This window comes from Liolophura sinensis, chromosome 8 (genome assembly GCF_032854445.1).
Source record: "Liolophura sinensis isolate JHLJ2023 chromosome 8, CUHK_Ljap_v2, whole genome shotgun sequence".
Classification (NCBI taxonomy): Eukaryota; Metazoa; Mollusca; class Polyplacophora; order Chitonida; family Chitonidae; genus Liolophura; species Liolophura sinensis.
The window spans coordinates 14,252,970-14,272,770 of record NC_088302.1 but is presented as its reverse complement, the minus strand read 5'-3'; the positions used below and the strand labels follow the sequence as shown (position 1 = coordinate 14,272,770).

The 19,801-nt window shown below is 37.5% G+C and overlaps 1 protein-coding gene across 1 annotated transcript in view; it reads right to left on the bottom strand.

Annotated features, from left to right (window-relative positions):
- Positions 1-228: 228 nt before the first annotated feature.
- The window catches only part of LOC135473222 (ankyrin repeat domain-containing protein 24-like), a 55,422-nt gene continuing 35,849 nt past the window's right edge, over positions 229-19,801 (bottom strand). The window contains 13 exon segments of the mRNA XM_064753067.1: positions 229-322; positions 2,507-2,572; positions 3,087-4,238; positions 7,168-7,277; positions 8,707-8,779; positions 8,985-9,074; positions 9,962-10,003; positions 10,489-10,605; positions 11,436-11,537; positions 13,387-13,464; positions 14,247-14,281; positions 15,311-15,409; positions 15,670-15,764. Of these exon segments, the coding sequence (XP_064609137.1) occupies positions 248-322; positions 2,507-2,572; positions 3,087-4,238; positions 7,168-7,277; positions 8,707-8,779; positions 8,985-9,074; positions 9,962-10,003; positions 10,489-10,605; positions 11,436-11,537; positions 13,387-13,464; positions 14,247-14,281; positions 15,311-15,409; positions 15,670-15,764 (2,134 nt within the window). The 3' untranslated portion in view covers positions 229-247.

The following is a 19,801-nucleotide window of genomic DNA, read 5'->3' as shown; positions in this document are numbered from 1 at the left end:
GAATGATTTTACAAATCAAGATGCATGCTTGATAAACCTCCTTATGGTGGACATAAAAAAATTTCAACAGCAGAGTTAAAATTGTACAAAGCCCTGAGTAGCATGAAGTACATAAAAACACTAGAGCGAAATGCCCTTTGAGGAAAGCATTTTGTACTCGCAAGATTGATGAGTTCAAAAGAGGAGGAAAGTCACTACTCTCACTACTCCCCTGCCCCACCCTCCACTCCCCCTGCCACACCCCACATCAGCAGTATTCCTCCTTGCTTCGTAAGTCTATAATATGGTGTAAAGCTTCCTGAACTTCTGGATGCATCCGACCCTGAAAGAAGAGCAGAAACATAGAATAAGTTAAGGAAAAGGCAACACTGAGCAGACCAATTAAAACTTTGGATAAATATACTTTCATTTATTTTCGTTGATTTTTGTGAAAAGAGTTAAAGGCACTCAAACATATGACTTCTAAGGTGGGCTTTATCAACGATGCTATCAGAGGTTAGGAAAGTGAGGTGACTGGAATCATAACACTGAATAACTCCTTTTACCCATGAGGGAAAGATTACTGAAATAATGTTCCCCAAAAGTCCTTCCTTCTGATGAACAGCAGGAAAAAAATGTGGTGATGTCAGAGTTCCTAGATACCGTCAGTATCGCTCATAAAGCACACCACAGTTTTCAAATATTTGAATGCCTTTCACTACTCTCAAACAATCTGAAAAAATAAATGAAAGTACTTTTATGCATAATTTTCAATTGTTTTCATGATGAACCTTACTTCACATTTTAACTTTCTTTTACTTTAACAAGAACAATCAAAAATATTTTCCTCAAATATGTGAAATAGAATACATTGATCTGGCTGGGTTTTGAGCTTGACCCAGGTGGACAAAGCATGAATCTGCACATAGAATTTTATTACATATCTGGAGCAGTTTTTGCAGAGAAAGGACAGGGTGCCTGACTGACAGACAACATTTAAACTGTTTTATTCTAGTTTTGCAAAAGCACGGGGTAAAACCTGTAAATTGATGGATTTCACTATGCACTCTATACATCGTGGGACTGAAATGGTTTTTAACAGAATGGGAGTGCTATACACAGCAATAAGATGATAAACGGTCATCCTTTTCTGTCAATGGCTCGCTTTTCTCTATTCAAAGCTTTGGACAAAAACTATGGCGGTGTCTGCAATGGATCATCTTCAGTCTACAGTAAGCAGCAGAGCACGATGAACAGAAAACAAGTTTTATTTCTCTTCACACCTAATTTCAAATACTTCAAATTTTCCCTGTGTTCCTTTCTTTATTCTGATTGGCTGTCTGTGAAACATTGTTGTAAAAAGTGTTTTGGGACAATCCAATCACCACACTCACAAAAAGAATTTTATCTTCTGTCTTACGTCAAAAGGTTCAGAGAATGCCTCTTAACACCCTTGTTATCTCACAATGAACAACCGTTTTTATTTTGTTGACAACTTAAAGTAGTCAAACCACGCCCACCTGTAAAAACATCAGAAATGATGTAAATTGTAGAAAGATAGCTTCTAGTGTAGCAGACTTGACTCAAGATACCCACATACACATATATGTATGCACTGCTGTAAAAATGCACTAAAACATCCTTGTTTCAGCCACCAGAATGTGGTCCAACCTTATGTTTATAGTAAGAGTACAAGGTGGCTGGCTGACCTGCCATACCAGTGCTTGGCCTACTGCATGTATACAAGCACCTGTTCATGCAGCAAGCTTGTCAATTATAAGGCCTACAGCATGACTGGACTTGAGACTGAACCTGAGCAAGGGATTGACCAGAAATGTAAAATATTTGTTTTGCCTAAACAAGTGTTTTTGCACCTCTACATGTAGTTTCTGACTTAAGTTTTTTCAAGAAACATTCCAAGCTAGACTTGCATGTGCATGTAAGCCACAAAAGTACATTAGCAATTTAGGCCACAGGAATTTTAATTTGTGTTTTATGAGCAAATTGACTCTAAAAAGTTCAAAATGAGAGGACTTCACCTTTTTATTTTGTCCAATCTTTATATTTTAAAGATTTGTTTTCAAAGATTTCCAATCACACACATGCAAAATACATCTCAAACAAGGAAAAATTGATGGGATAATCCACATTTCCCAAGATTCAGGCGATTTATTTTGTCCAATCTTTATATTTTAAAGATTTGTTTTCAAAGATTTCCAATCACACACATGCAAAATACATCTCAAACAAGAAAAAATTGATGGGATAATCCACATTTCCCAAGATTCAGGCGATTTTTTAAATTTTATTTTAAATTTATTTTTAATCCCTCCTCTGACATTGAACAAAGATGCATTCAGCCGCAAAATAAAAATTTTAACTGGTGTGGGGTTGTTGAAATTCTTTGACACTGGGCACAGGGTCTCCTGCGATAGACATCTGCTTGTATGAGAGACTGCCTGGAATACTCCAGAAGGTCGAAGGTCTGGTGATACAGTACGACTAAACATGGTAAGATGACCCTCACCTGTACGGCACTAATGAGGTGTGTTCTGTAGGTGCTCACTGTATCTTTGTGCTTCCTCTCCATCTCCTGTGGGTACAACAAAATACAAATTTATTTTGCACTTGCGTTTAACACAGTACTCATTTCGGAGAAAGCCAATCCAGCAAAGCCTTACCCAAAGTTTAACTGGGGTAGACTAAGACTCAAAGTCTTCACCAGCACACCTAGTTTTAGGTACCCAATGTAACTCAAGAGACTTTACAGGACACATGAAAAGGAACCATAGAACAAAGATTATGTTTCTATGCCAAAAGAAGAAAATTATACCCCGGAATTTTTGTTAAAAAAAAACTCAATTGGGGGTATTTTTTATAATTGTTTATTACTCCTCTATATTATGCATATTTTCTGTCAACCGTCGGATTTTTTCAGATATTATGTCATCGTTGATCTTACTTGGAACACGGTGAACACCCCTAGATGTAGCTGAGTACATGCTTTTCAAACAAAAAACTGGTATATGTAAGTTTTGATAACTGGCCTTAAACAAGATAGACAGGTATGCTAAAAACCCAAGGAAATGAAAAGGAGCAGAACTCACTGTAACTTGCTGTTGTAACCGTGAGATTCTCACTTGCAGAGACCTAATCTGCTTGTCCTTCTCTGAGCTGTCTGGTAGGGGACTGGTTGACAGTGGGATTGTGGAGTTTGGACTGGTTGTAACAATGTTCTGGTTATCATCGCTTACTTTGACCTTGAGCGTTCCTTTGTCCTTGAGGCTATCCAGCTCTGTTTCCAGCATATGTTTGGAAGTTTCCAGCTTGAGCACTTTGTTTTCCAGCACTTCTTTCTCCTCTGACAGAATGCTATTTTGCTGGATGAGGACCTCCTGCTCATGTGGGGAGATCGTCTGGTTTGATTCTGATGAGGATCCTACTTCTACGTTCAGGATGTCCTGTTCTAATTTGCCCTTCTCGGCCAGCAGCTCCGCATAGTCTTGCTCCAGCTGGTTATACTCCTGCTGGCATACCTCATACTGTTGTGTTAGTTTCTCCAGTTCATCTTGGATCAGGTCCAATTCCTGCTGCAGTTGGTCTCTATCCGTCTGGACGTAGGAAAATCGCTCTTGCACGCTCTGAATCTCCTCAATGACGATATCGTGGTCCTGTTTCAGCCTAGCTGCCGTCTCTTCCAGCTCGTCACAGTGTAGCTTCAGTGCGTCACGCTCCTCTGTGACACGTGCCAGCTCACCACTCACGTCAACACCTGAGTTAATTGTCAGCCCCAGGTGCTGACGGCTAAGCTCCTCTTTCTCCTTCTCTAATTGCTTGTTTTTCTGTTGAAGTGTCTCAAGCTCATTCAACAATTTTTCAATGTCTTCGTGCAGATTCTCTGCAGCCAAGATATTGTTCTCTTTGGTAAGTTCTTCCTTTTCCTTGGTGAGTACTTGTAGTTTTTCCTCTAGCACCATTTTCTCCTCATACAGCTGATCATACTCTATCTGAAGCTTGTCGCCTGCCTCCACTAAAGCAGAGTATGTCACCTGCATTTTCTTGATGGTTTCTTTTAAAATTTGGTTCTCTTCCCGAACGCTTGTCTCATCTCTAGGTGCAACATCCCCCTCGTCACTGGGTGTCCGAGAACGCTCTCCGTTCATAAGTATCCCAGACTCCCCTTCAGAAAGCCCGCTGATAGAGTGTGTCAGCGGCGACTGGCTCAGAGATGGCACCCCATTGGTTACACTGCTGTCATTCTGTAGTAAATAAACAAATATCATTAACAATCACAACAGAATGCTCACAAAAAACAGGGCCCAGTTTCACAAAGAAGTGGCGTCAGACATATTTCAACATACATTTGTCGTATATTTTGTATGTCACAATTAACTTACCTTTGTTGAACATGTGTGATTATCATACATGTACAACATGTTTGCCTGATGCCTCAATGGGCGTGCAGGGCAATAGGTAACCTCAAATTTTGCGAACTTTTGCCTGAAACAGAAAAATATTCACCAAACACCCTGAAAACGCATAACATAGAAAGTGGAAAATTTTTTTTCTCAAGCCAAAAAACATATTGAGGTAAACATAACATTTGTGAATGGTAAAGACATGTTGGGTGCCTCCGTGGCTCAGTTGGTTAGCATGCTAGCGCAGCGTAATGACCCAGGAGTCTCTCACCAATGCGGTTGCTGTGAGTTCAAGTCCAGCTTATGCAGGCTTCCTCTCTGGCCATAAGTGAGAATAGTCTGTGTTTTCCCCGGGCTCTGCCCGGTTTCCTCCCACCATAATGCTGGTTATCGTCGTATAAGTGAAATATTCTTGAGTAAGGTGTAAAACACCAACCAAATAGATAAGTAAATAAAGAAATATTGTGGTCAGGCAATAGTTCTTCTCATGTTTATCTAATGATACATGTTTTTCATTAATCGTGAACAGCTTTCAGTTCCACTGGTTGCTAAGCATATTGAAAGTGTTTCAGTATACATGGATGTAATTACAGGTACTTTAATAAAAAGAGATTATGGACTGGATGATGAACAGTCAAGATTTATGTTTGATTCCAGCCTATATAAAAAAAAAAACTGGTAAAACACACCTTCATGTGCATGCGCCATTACCACAGATACTAAACAAGAGTTATGAGAAATTACTGAACATAAACAGGAATGTCTTAACACATCATCTTTACCTGTTTACTTGTGATCTCTACACACATGCTTATGTTATAACACACTAGGATAAAGGACATGCCAGCTGAAAGACCTCTGAACACTGTCCAGTAAAACGATTCCATTCATGATTTTTTTAACAGAGTAAAATGCTTCTGAAGTATCAAACTCTATGGTGGTCAGCTGGGGCCTAGAGCGTATTAATAATGACAAACCATTATTTTCGGCTTGAAAAAGTTCCATTAAATGCTCATTTAGTGAATAAATTCATTGCTTTTTATGTACATGCATCTCAAAAAGCAGGAGTTTTAGTCTGTGCATATTATAAGGCCAAAACATGATGTCATTTCACTGGTCACAATGTAGTTAGAAAATGGCACATTAAATTGTAATGTTTCAAATACATTTTACTTGGCTGAGAAACAAAAATTAAATCACACTGTTTTCCAGTGCAGGGCTTTCACCTGACATATACTCTGTGTAAATGATTCCTTGACCAATGTGTATAGTTCCCTATACAGCTACCTCAATGTAAGACGACACCAAGTTTAAGTTTTGCTACACAGGCAGAAAGTCTGAGGAGGGTATAAAAATAATGAATAAGAGTGAAAATGTGGAAAAGTGGACTGTCCCAGAAATTGTTCTTACTTTAACATTGAGTTGGATCGTAACTTGACTAGGTTTATGTTATTTGACTTGCCCCTCTCTGCCGCATTGTTCTGCCGCAAACTAACATTCACTCCTCTGAAGCATTTAAATAGACAATGCGGGGGTCTCCGTGGCTCAGTTGGTTAGCGCGCTAGCGCAGCGTAATGACCCAGGAGCCTCTCACCAATGCGGTCACTGTGAGTTCAAGTCCAGCTCATGCTGACTTCCTCTCCGGTCGTAAGTGGGAAGGTCTGTCAGCAACCTGTGGATGGTCGTGGGTTTCCCCCGGGCGTGCCCGGTTTCCACCCACCATAATGCTGGCCGCCGTTGTATAAGTGAAATATTCTTGAGTACGGCGTAAAACACCAATCAAATAAATAAATCAATAAATAAATAAATAGACAATGCTTTCTCGTGCACATATGAAAAATAAAGAATAAAATCAAACTTCAAATCAGCAACACCAACAAAAAAACAAGAGATGGGGTGGGATGGGGAGCCATTTCAGACAACACTAGATTTACATTTACAGTGCAGGAAACAATTTAAAATGCATCACTGGAAAAATTCCAAAATTTAAAACAGATATATTTTTCTTTTGTGTCACCAGATTCAGAAATTTTTTGACATGCTTCAAAAAGACCACTCGGCGACTTAGCCATATATTTATAGGTTGTTTGCAAGGTAAAGTTGTTCGCTACATGTAACAGTGGTTGGGAAACAAAATGCAAATTGATACCAGCATTATTTGAGTGTTGGTGAAAGCATCTGTAACATACCTGGTTTCCTCTCTCCTTTCACTATATTAGCAGATACAATGGAAGCATGTAACAAAATTAGCCACTGGAAGCAACTCATATCTCGACTATGAATATGGTATGTACATGTGTTTACATGATACTCATTTTTTTAATGTTCTGACATTTTGACAAAATGCATGGCACAGGTGCATACTGTTAGTACCAATCACCAATCAAAGAAATAAACTACAGATTTTTTAAAAAAAGCCTATCTGAATGTTACATTGAAAGATTTCACGATGACCTTTAAAGAACAAAGGAGGACAAAGAAATAAAATTATTCACTATTGGCTAATATTTGAAAACTTTTCCCAAAATTTTAGCAAATTCTCTGTAAGGTTGATATTTAAAACCATATATCGTATTTCACATCAAGTTTAGCATTTTTCAGTTGACAAATTTTGCATTATCGTGATTAATTCATTCACTTTTTGGCGACAATTAAGAATTTTTGGTGAAGGTCATATATAGTATCTCCAATACTCCTATTAGGGGACTTTATACAGTTACATTTAAATACTAAAAAAAGAAGAAAATCAACAATGAGTGACTGTTCCCACCTGAAGTTTTTCCTTGAGATGATCATTCTCCTGCCTCAGGCTGAGTATCTGACTCCTAAGAAGGGCCACTAACTGGTCATCTCTACCCGTTCCAGACTTGGGCTTCTTCTCTGCAATCAATACAAAAACATCAGTATAAACTGTTAAATTATTAAGCTTTTGGTAAATGACCTAAAGTTTGCCCCTGACTTCTTGGCTCATTTCGCCTAATTCTGCAAGTTCTGTTGATCTTAGAAAGATGTTTAAAGGTCTGTTTGGAAGGTAGGCTAATATCCAATAGTAGTAGCACACCTTCAAAAGTACTATTTTGTGATATTTATTGACATTTAATAATGCAAATGTGTCATCAATCACTCGTAGTGGCAGAAACTGCTATTCAAATGTTTTGTCAACACTAGTAGTGGTAGAAACTGCTATTCAAATGTTTCGTCAACACTAGTAGTGGTAGAAACTGCTATTCAAATGTGTCATCAATCACTGGTAGTGGCAAAAACTGCTATTCAAATGTTTTGTCAACACTAGTAGTGGTAGAAACTGCTATTCAAATGTTTCGTTAACACTAATAGTGGTAGAAACTGCTATTCAAATGTGTCATCAATCACTGGTAGTGGCAGAAACTGCTATTCAAATGTTTCGTCAACACTAGTAGTGGCAGAAACTGCTATTCAAATGTTTTGTCAACACTAATAGTGGTAGAAACTGCTATTCAAATGTTTCGTCAACACTAGTAGTGGTAGAAACTGCTATTCAAATGTGTCATCAATCACTGGTAGTGGCAGAAACTGCCAATGTTTCGTCAACACTAGTAGTGGTAGAAACTGCTATTCAAATGTTTCGTCAATCATTAGTAGTGGTAGAAACTGCTATTCAAATGTGTCATCAATCACTAGTAGTGGTAGAAACTGCTTTTCAAATGTGTCCTCAATCACTAGTAGTCAAGGAATGGTAGGGCACACTTTCTAGAGCACTAAATCACTTTTGTAGAGTTGTAGAATAGACTCATCCACAGTTAATATGAATTTCTGGAAGTGAGAAAAAGTTGTGCATCCACTTCAGGGAAACACATTATATAATCTTATGGTATAATAACCTATGCAATGTCAAAGTTAGATCAGAACAAATTTTTGAATATTTATGTCACTGGTTGCTGGTTGCAGGTTTGAACTCCTACACTTTCCTCAAGAGAGACGCAACTGAAGGTTTATGCGTATTTTGTAAGCTTTGTAAGACAGAGCAAGGGAGAGAACTTCTGCTTTCAAATCTCGGGTCCATTAGACCAAGATCATTTACAAAAAGCATTCAAAATTGAATATATTCAGGTCTAGAAGGCTAAAAACCTTCCTTTAGGATCAACAAGTTGTCATCGAGATGTCTTGAGAAAACATTATTATATTCAAGCATTACATTTGGTGATAAAGTTGTGACACATTATATGTACATTACATCACAGTATTTATTCACAGATTGTGACAAACTATGTCAATGTACTATATTGATAAAGAATTGTACAGCCAAGTTTAGTGATGAAGACAGACCTACCTGTAGGATTACCAAACAGATCGTCATCGCTATCTTCCCAGCTATCCACACCACCAGGGCTCTCTGAGGGACTCTGCGGAACAAAAACAAAAGATTATCCCCTTTATAACTAAAGGTATGTTCTTACTTAATTGGTTTGTTCCATGATGTTTATAGGTTTAGTTAATCATCATTTTTGAATAAACTCATACATTTGATTAACAAGCTTCATGTTTGATCCTTATAGCAAACAAAACTGATCATAACTGGTCAGCTTAACAGATTCAGATCAAACATACCTCACTTCGAAGACCGTGTTTCTCTATTTTGGTTTCTAGCTGCATATTCTTCTCCTGCTCGGCAGAGTACAAATTCTTGATCTTCTTCAGCTGGAAAGTGGAAAATTTTCATACACTGCACTATGCTAGCATACAATGAAAGTGCAAAACACAGAAGTTGTTGAAATTTTGAACATAATACCTGTCAGTAGTAAAGGAATGAGTGAATGCTTGGGTCAGACTTCGCCATTTTTCAATCATATGAGTAGACTAAAGTTGTGTGTACATATACAGTGTCTTCTTCTGGCAGTGCGAGTCCGTGCCACTAAAGTGCTGTCACCACTGAAATATCATGCCTCAGACACCAGGTCTGACACCCTATCCAGTCACATTATACTGACACTGGGCCAACCTGTCCTGTTTCCTTGCTCTAACCTTCCAGTGCTGAGCTCTAAGTGAGACAACAACAAGTACCATTTTTTAAAGTCTTTCATATGACCCAACCTGGATCAGTGGCAAACGCATACTGTTGTCATGGCAACATTCTTCTGTGGTTTGTTAACTGATAAACCTGTTTTCCTTTCATGATATGTAACACCATACAGTTTCACTGGTTATTTGTCGTTTGTTTGTTAGTGTTTATATATATATATATATATATATATATATATATATATACAGCAAATGTAAATCAATCAATTATAACCATGCAGAATACTAGGCATTTATGAGAACGGAAAAACGATGAGACATGAATTTACTCCAAAAGCTGTTTCTTTGCAAAATTGTACTCATTCACTTATCAGAATGTTACGCAGTATTCAAGAATACTTCATTTACAAGAGAGTCATCAGGTTCCTAGGTAATCTCCTTGTAAAATTTATTGAGAAATCAGTGAAACAACATTAACGTATGACAGGTCACCTGTGGTATCTTCAAACGTAGACATTTCTCATCACTAGTATATAAAAACTGAAACTCTACTACTTGATACTAACCTCGTTTTCCAGTGCTTGAATTCTTTGGTTGTCAGCTCCATTCTGAAAGCAAGTGCACATGGATAAACATTTCTGGTTTTTACTGATAATTTACCTTCAGCACTGACAGACCACTTAACCTGGACTTCCTCCTTTGCTACAAAAATATCTAGAAGTTAAATTGAAGTGCATCCTTAACCATGAGTCAACAATCACAATTAGCTTGGAGAAAGAAAATCAACAGTTTGGTATGCAATATGAGCATAAATTTAAAATCATGTTAAAAAACATTAACACCTTATCATCAGCATGTTAATTGCCTTTAGAGGGTTTACGGAAAATATTTCACATAAACTGCATAGTACTACACCGAGCGGAAATATTGACATCTCATCTGAGGTGCAAACATGAACAAATACTTTACACAATGATCACATGACACACTGGTTACTAAAAATTCTGACAACAATTTATGGAAGTCAGAATTCCTCGTAGATGAGCAAGAATGCCTGCACATTTGTACATGCTATCATTTGATTTCTGTTTACCTCCCCTGATTTCTGTGACCTCTCTGTAATGAACTGTAATTTGTCCTGAAGTTTAATGTGAGAGACCCGCAGGGCCCGTAATTCTTCCATTAACAACTCATGCTCCTCTTCCAGCTCCTGAAAAGGGCAAATTTGAGGAAAATTGAGGCTTTTATCAACCTTCTAATCATAACATAACATTATTCTTGTTAGTGAAAATTCACAGACAGTGGAGTAGAAACCCTTAGATTAAGAACCAATCAATATAGTTCAAGCTTGACATAGATATCACAAGACATGAAGCTAGAACGTGGGAGGATTTTCACCTGGTAATCAATGATAAACAGAAATAATGTGACAATAGAAAGTTAACAAATATTTGCATGCAGAAGAAACATTTCTCAACTTCCAGGCTCTCAAAACTGTCATAAGCTTAGCATTAACACAGCCTTAACATGTGGCCTGTTTTTTTTTGCAATCTTAGGCCCGGGCTCATATTTATCAAGCAATTAAAGACTTACGTCATAAACGACAAAAGCTTAAAAAGCCAAACTCAAATGAGGAAATAACTCAAGCTGTGATGAGTACAAAGCTCTGCAATAAGGTATTACTGTGCACAATTTAAACTCTCCAGTAGTGAATTTTTCACTTAAGACCTAAGACGTTTGATAAATATGGGGTTTTGTCTTCAGGACTATTCTATGATCTTTGTAACCACAGTTTTAATACACTTATCCTCTGAGATAAAATACAGATCCAATCATTAATTTACCTATATATCTGAGCACGAAGTTCCAAAATTGAAACTAAGCATTTACTGCTAGCCACAATTGTCTACTGCTAGCCACAATTGTCTACTGCTAGCCACAATTGTCTAATGCCAACCACAACTGTCTATTGGTAACCACAAATATCTGGTGCAGATAAGATGTCCACATGCATGGCATCAGTGAAGGAGCCCTCCAAACCTTATATGCATCCATGGTTCGCTGATCAGTAGTGGAAGGTGAGTGTGGAGTTGTCTCCCATGAATGAGGTGATTTGGGTGTAGATGGTGCACTTGGTGAATCCTGGAAGCCAAAGTCCATCTAAATTTACATTGTTAGAAACACAAGCTCATAGAGGTTATAGTGACTGTAATCAGGATGTTGATCAGCAGGTTATTACTCACTGCATGACGATATCTATGATGACAATAAGATGCTATTAACGCATTACTTCAACACTAATGGGTTCCCAGAACATAAAAACAGTGCTCCGCCTCAGCAGGAAATGCATTTAACACTACATTGAATTTTGATGTGATAGCATCTACAAATAGCTTTTGTCCGTGCTCAGGTCAAGTTTGATTATGATGAGGTGAAATATGGTAAATGACCCAAAATCTGGCCAATAAATGTTCAAAAATTTAACTTTTATTTATGAAAACCCAGATGTTCACAGGTAAGGTATCATGCTACCTTCCAAACTAATCTCAAAACCCGTTCCTAAGATCCATAGAGAACCTCTCAGAACGAGGTGAAATTTGCAGCTTAGTCATGACTATTAGGTCATTAACCATTGTCAGAATTGTTTGAATAGTGATAAAAAAATCTGAAATCAAATCGGGATGAAGCCGTGAAACAAAATCAGGTCTACATCACGCCTGTACGTGTATCTCGGAAAGAAAAGAATGAAAATCTGATGATGTAACGCCTAGCTCACTGAGATGCTGAAGGCATACAAAAATGTGTATCAATATAACCTCAAAACAACAGAGGCAAGATTTTTGCCTACAATTAGACCTTAATTGGGTTTAATTATCATTAATCATGTACCTTATTATAGCTTTGCCCAGAGGCATAAATTAATTTTAAAACAGACGGAGAAATGACTGGAATCTTGGGCCATACACATTGTACTTGTATTAAGATTGCATTCACCCAGACAAGTCCAACGATTCTATGGCAATAAATGAACTAATTTAATGTCTGAATGGCACCAAAACTTTGCCAGCGAATCCCTATATGGCTTCTTATCAGTGTTACTTCTGTTAAAATTTCAAAACTAAGTTGCTCAAGCAAGCTTTTCCAATATCTATCAGTGACTAATCATTTACTATCTAACAATGTGGCCGGTATGAAATTTAGCAAATCAAAAGGATAAATTTGATACAAGTATCTTGATGATGTACGGTTTTCATTATTATGGATTTCTTTGGATTTAGACATTCAAAAGTCCTCAGTAGCACTGTAGCACTTTAGTACATTAAGTTACACCTAAAACTAGCCAACATACATGTTTACCAGTATAAATATCTCTAGGTTTTAATGAGAACACAAAATGTGAGGTGTGAACAACACTATAAAACATGAATGCTTACATGGTAGAGTGCAAAAATGATTTTTGGCAAGCAAGCAAGCAAGGGAAAATAAATGACCCCTGTGGACACACATCAATCAATCTGATATTAAACCTTTAAATGATTTTAAAATACATGTATGTATTCAAAAAAGAAGAGGCAAAATGTTTACCTTGGAGAGAGTTTTACACGCACTATTTATCCCATGTACTGAACATGATAACTGTAATTCCTCCATCGTTTCGCATATTTGCAAGGTGTTTTATTCTAGCATATTCTGAAAGCATTATTCTGCGTAGAGTGATAAAACTGTACTTTTTGTGAAGCCCTGAAACTGACCAACGCAACCAATATAGTTTTATCTCCAAAAAATCAACTTAAAAATGTGCATAAATTGCACTTAAAGTTGTTCTTTCATATGCGAGAAGGTTGAGGAATTGGGATGCCCTTATTAGGGCCTACTCATCTCACTCATGCAACAGCAACAACACTATAGCCTGTGTGTGCAGTGTGAGTAGCAAATAATCAAAATGTGTAAAGCTTGTGATGAAGGTCATGCCCTTTGACCTTGGCCTCACCTTAGGGAACTTTGGAGCAGACTGTTTGGCACTTGTTGTAGGAGAGTCTTCAGGGCTGAAGGGATTCACAATGTCGGACTGGGCAAATGAGAAGACAAAGTCACAGGAAATAAACAACTGGAGTTTGACATACATGTACATAAATGTGTACACACTATATGCGTAAAGAAAGTATGTCCATAGGTCAGATGCCAAAAAAAAACAAAACTCATTTGTTCCTGCATTTAACATTTATATTTTTCAATTATTTGATAACTGAGCGACCATCTCCTAAGATTTGAAGATGCTTAGATGGAATGGATGGTTACCAAACTATAACAATGGATTCTCGCAAAGGGAGATCTGCACAAAAAAAAAAAACATTCCAGCAAATGAACTTTTTAATACATCATTAACTGTTTGATATTTTGGTGCATCATTATTTGGGGAAGTCCTAGCTACAGTACTGCTTGGTTGTATCCCACTAATTTGTACTGAAACTATCCTGCTTCTATTACCCAACCTGGGATATTTATTTCTTTACATCATAGATGTTTAAAATTATACTTAAGAATTTAACACTTGTATTCTGGTACATGTAGCTTCTTCCATGGGGAAAATGGGAATGCCCCGGGTAACCCAACAACTTTTGGATACAGATTTCTAATTTAATCTAGCATACAAAGGGAGAAGGCAAATGATCTCCAACCAACTTCATGCGTGATCGTCTGAAGGCTTTTACAAGCATTTTGAATTGCTTATTGTCACTAAAGCCCTTCCAACAGCGGAAATGCTGAAATCTTGCTAAGGGCACTTTGGGGCAGGGGCAAAGTCTGGTAATCACATGGTGAAAAGAGCTGTGTTAGGCACTGAATACTTACATTATTATCCGTACCTTCAGGCGTACCTGAGTCCCCTACAAAATTGACAATCACAAAGTACTGATTTACTTTGATGGAAAAAAATCAGTTCAAATCAAACTGAATTTTTGCTACTATTATTCAAAAGCCTAAATCATTCCTCTCACAAATATCAGTTGTGTGTCTGCGCACATGTTTAATTCAAAATCTGTAATAAAGTTCCTAAAGTTTAAAACGCAGGTCATATTACATGTATAATTTTTTTTTCAAACTTACACATGTACTCAAGAATATTTCACTTATATCACGGCAGCCAGCATTATGGTGCGAGGAAACCGGACACAGCTCGGGGGAACCCACAACCATCCGCAGGTTGCTGGCAGACCTTCTCACATATTCTAGTACTATAAACAGTACAAGTACGAGTCTGAAACTTACTGTAAGGTAGTCAGTTGAGCTATTCGTGGTAAATATACAAAATTTAACTTGATTGGCGAATATGGATTTATTGTCACAGGTTTCTGACATAGCATGTTTAACAATTGTTTTGATTGGTCTAACAGAATGTTTCAGCTGTATGATGGTGGTCAGGAAAATCAGAGGTCAATAGGGGAATGCTTCGCAACTTGCCAAGAGCTGGATTTGCCACCTGAACACTGACCGATCTGACTGCTTAGCCACAACACCATATAAAAGAATGTCTACCATAACATACCATAAATCTTTAACCTTTTGATCCACTAAAGCCCTTTTTTTCTGCATATAATTATCATGAAAATGATGCAAGAATATTTCACTTATACAACGGCGGCCAGCATTATGGTGGGAGGAAACCGGGCAGAGCTCGGTGGAAACCCACGACCATCTGCAGGTTGCTGGAAGACCTTCCCACGCACGGCCGGAGAGGCTCTACAATGTTTCAAAATATTAGTGGCAGAGACAGTTTAAATGGATGAAGAATTATGCCACATTACCACATATTCACACTATTTGGTTTGTCAAATCAAGGTAATTTTTGACAATTTATCAAGATCATCCATTCGCAAAAAAGAAAATAAAAAGGTACAAGAAATTACATGTCCTACCTCCTGTAACCTCCCAAGAGGCCTGTACAAGTGCATTGTCAAATACTTCCTGGAGGTCTGTATGACCAGCTTTTATAGAATACTCCACAGCTTTCAGACCTAGACAAGCACAAAAACACAATGTTTCATGCATGTCAAACAGAGACCTTAAACTAGCATAGTTATTTATATTGGAATTTTATGCAGTTTCAGGGGTCAAAATGTTCAAAATTTTGTCCTCTTCAGTGATGACCTTGACAAAATTTGTGGGCATAATCGGATTAATCCGTGGGGTGACTCTGAATTACATGTAAATGTATCTCTAGACCAATGTATGGTTGAACCAACTTGTAATAAAGTGAGAGTAACGTTTCTGATACCTTCCTCATCCCGGCACTCTGCATTTGCCCCGTGCTTCAGCAGTAACTCACACACCTCTCTGTGACCCTTACTTGCTGCAAATATTAAGGCTGTCCTGAAAATACATGACAATAATAACATGTTTAACTTTAAAATAACGCCATTACAAAGTGTAACAAACATATCATAAAAATTACAAAAAAGTGTAATTTTGGAAATATATGTTTCAATCTTCCATCACCAAAATTGATGACCCGAGTTCACAAACGGAGTTCTACACATCACTCTGCTGAATGGTGCCTTCAACCTACAGGTACATGTAATAGTTACAACTTGATATTATATATCCAATCAGCCTGGCATGTCTTGTAGTGATTTGCCACATTTCTGTATGTGTGTATGCTTTTAGTTTAGTGCCGTACATAACAATTTGATGACATAGCCATCATCATGTGTGTGTCTTCTTGTGGCAGAGCCACCAAAGTGCTGCCGTCTTTGATATCAAGTCTGTGATATCAAGTCTTTGATATGTCCCGACCCAGGTTTGATCCCGAGTCTCCAGACTTCAAGGCGGTTGCTCTAATCATCAGGCCACCGAAGCAGTAACCATATTTATGTACAACTGTGTACATCACAACTACCTGTATATACATGGACATACACCAATGATCATATCATTATTAAGTCTTTTCGATTGTGAACAAAAGTTGATAACCATAAAGTATTAGTAATTTACACTCTATATTCAGGTTTCACAAGAACAGAGGAATCTTTTCAAGCAACATCAATTTTATTTTGTCATATGGCTGAGCCGCCGGTAAAGTATTACAAAAAAAAAAAAAAAAAAAAAAAAAAAATGGAATGAAAATAAAACTGAAAACCTACCTTTTTATTTTATCCAATATTTAAGTTTATATAATTTTCAATTTTTCAAGGCTTTCTAAATAGTGTAGTCCACGTTTTCCAAAAATTAGAACATTTAAGTTTTATTTCTATTCTCTCGGACAATGATGAAAGATTTATTCTTCTCACAAAACAAGAATTACAATCGGTGTGGGCTTAGTATCCCCTGATTGGGACTGGACATACACAACAAGGGCTGTACATAAATGTATGTTCAATGACACACACCCAGATGATCTGAACTGCTTTTCTAAATTCTACTAACATTTTGGTGTATTAAAAGCTCACTATTTAACGTTTCCAAGGATAAAAGGGAATCAAAAATTTTCGTTCCTTTCCACTTTCATCTGGAGTGACGTCACGCACAAAAAAAAAAAAAAAAAAAAAAAAAATGGTGTTAGCGATAGTCACAAATGCTGCTCTACTTTCAAGCACTAATGACGTCATTGCAGCATAACTGTCAAATTCAACATCATACACGTATCTGCTTGATTTAACATCATAAGAAATATTATCAGGTCATACCAGGAAGTTTGTTTTCACAAACAGCCAAAGATTTTGCTTTATAGAGGTTAGTGTTATTCATTGCAAATCCTACTGAACTTTGGTGTTAGCTCTGTTCCATGGGATTTCCATTCTATTGTTTTAGTATTTCCAGTGTTATTCCTAGTTAAACCGCAATGTTAGCTCTGTTCCATGGGATTTCCATTCTATCGTTTTAGTATTTCCAGTGTTATTCCTAGTTAAACCGCAATGTTAGCTCTGTTCCACAGGATTTCCATTCTATCATTTTAGTATTTCCAGTGTTATTCCTAGTTAAAACGCAATGTTAGCTCTGTTCCACAAAATTTCCATTCTATCATTTTAGTATTTCCAGTGTTATTCCTAGTTAAACCGCAATGTTAGCTCTGTTCCACAGGATTTCCATTCTATCGTTTTAGTATTTCCAGTGTTATTCCTAGTTAAACCGCAATGTTAGCTCTGTTCCACAGGATTTCCATTCTATCCTTTTAGTATTTCCAGTGTTATTCCTAGTTAAACCGCAATGTTAGCTCTGTTCCATGGGATTTCCATTCTATCGTTTTAGTATTTCCAGTGTTATTCCTAGTTAAACCGCAATGTTAGCTCTGTTCCACAGGATTTCCATTCTATCCTTTTAGTATTTCCAGTGTTATTCCTAGTTAAACCGCAATGTTAGCTCTGTTCCATGGGATTTCCATTCTATTGTTTTAGTATTTCCAGTGTTATTCCTAGTTAAACCGCAATGTTAGCTCTGTTCCATGGGATTTCCATTCTGTCGTTTTAGTATTTCCAGTGTTATTCCTGGTTAAACCGCAATGTTAGCTCTGTTCCACGGGATTTCCATTCTATCATTTTAGTATTTCCAGTGTTATTCCTAGTTAAACCGCAATGTTAGCTCTGTTCCAAGGGGATTTCCATTCTATCATTTTAGTATTTCCAGTGTAACACATCCCTGTAAAGTGCACTTTACAGGGATGTGTTATGATTTGTGTCAATAGTGTTTAAGAATGAGTGAGTGAGTGCTTGGGGTTTAACGTCGTACTCAACAATTTTTCATTCATATAATGACGAAGGAATCCTTAGAGTTCATGTAATGTGCCTCCTTGTTGCAATGACAGATTTCCACCGCTCTTTTATCTAGAGCTGCTTCACTGAGGCGCCTTACTGAAGGCAAGTAAGCTGCCCCACCCAAGCCATTATACTGATACGGGTCACCCTGTTGTTGCACTATTCCCTTCGTGCTAAACGCCAAGCAAGGAAGTTACAACTTCCTCTTTTAAGCCATAGGTGTGACTTGACCCAGGATTGACCCCGATCTACCGTTCCCGAAGCAGATGCTCTACCAAATGTGCCATCGGGGCTGGTTGGTGTCTCTTAGTTTCATGTTCATGTATAGCTGGATATCGCTCTTTCTGGTTCTTAGTAAAATAAACTACAATCCGGATATCCAAAACACATCCCTTCTGTCCACCAACAGTTGGAAGAATAAAAATAATGATCAGACTGTCATTATTATTAAGCATGTAGATGTTATAAAAGATATATACAAAGTTTCAGGGAAACTGGTGAATTCGAGACTGCAGACATCCGGGCATTTCACTTCGCCAGCAGGTGACGAGGTGAAAGATAACATGGAAAGGTATAGGGAAGTGAAAACTGGATGATATTCAGGGAAGTACAACTGATACCAACCAGAAATTATAGTATGATAAGATAACAATGTGCACAGCACATATAAATTGCGAGCTTCATTAAAACCTGGTTTTGGAATTATGAAAGAGTGAAGCAGAGTTTTGTATTAACTCTCAGGTTATTTAGACAGTGTTTTCACTGCCACGTGAGGGCGAGTATGCAAGTTGGCAAGAGTAAAAGGGAGGTTGCTGTAAGTCTCAAATACTTTAGCAAGAGTTCCATGGAAAATATCTGTGTACATGAATATCTATGAAAGCACTATTAGTACCTGAACAGCAGTAATTATGAAATAATTAAATTTTATTAATTAACTGCAATTAAACTTCAGCATGCACAAGTTTAGATGATAGTTTCATTAAAATCAGCACAGTAGTTTGGGAGGAGATGTTTGTACAAAATCGTGTCTACAGACAAAACAGGCGGCCAGACAGGGTGATTCCAGTATACAGTACCCTTACTAACTTCATAGAAGGGGGATATGGAACAATTGTAAGTACAATGTAATTAGACACCCACCATCAAAAGTTAATAAGACAATGTTACTCTTAGATGTACATGTACTGTAATCTTCTGTGTACAGTATGTTAACTTATCTTTACAATAAGATCTTAGTCCTGCATTGGTTAAATCAAACACACAAAGAAAATATATGCTGAGGTTAATGCAGTTCAATTATCAGGAGACATTTTGCTTGTTTCACAACAGACTTGGCAAACCTGATGACCTCGCCACCAGGCGACGAGTTAACCAGAGTTAACCATATCACGGTGTGAGAGGACGCCTATCATTTAGCACCCTGTCACCCTCAGTTTCCTGGCGCTAGTCAAACCCCAATTGCCACATCTGTTTGAGTTATTTCAGCCATTTGTAATGTGCAATCCTTTCAGCAAGTCCCTAACTAACCCCTGTAAACACAGTACACTACAACATAATTCTGACACTGGCAGTGTAGGTATAGTTTATGTCTTGTCACTTCTACTCAAATTACTGTGATTTCTACAAAACGTTAATTCATAAATCATTAAAATAAGATAA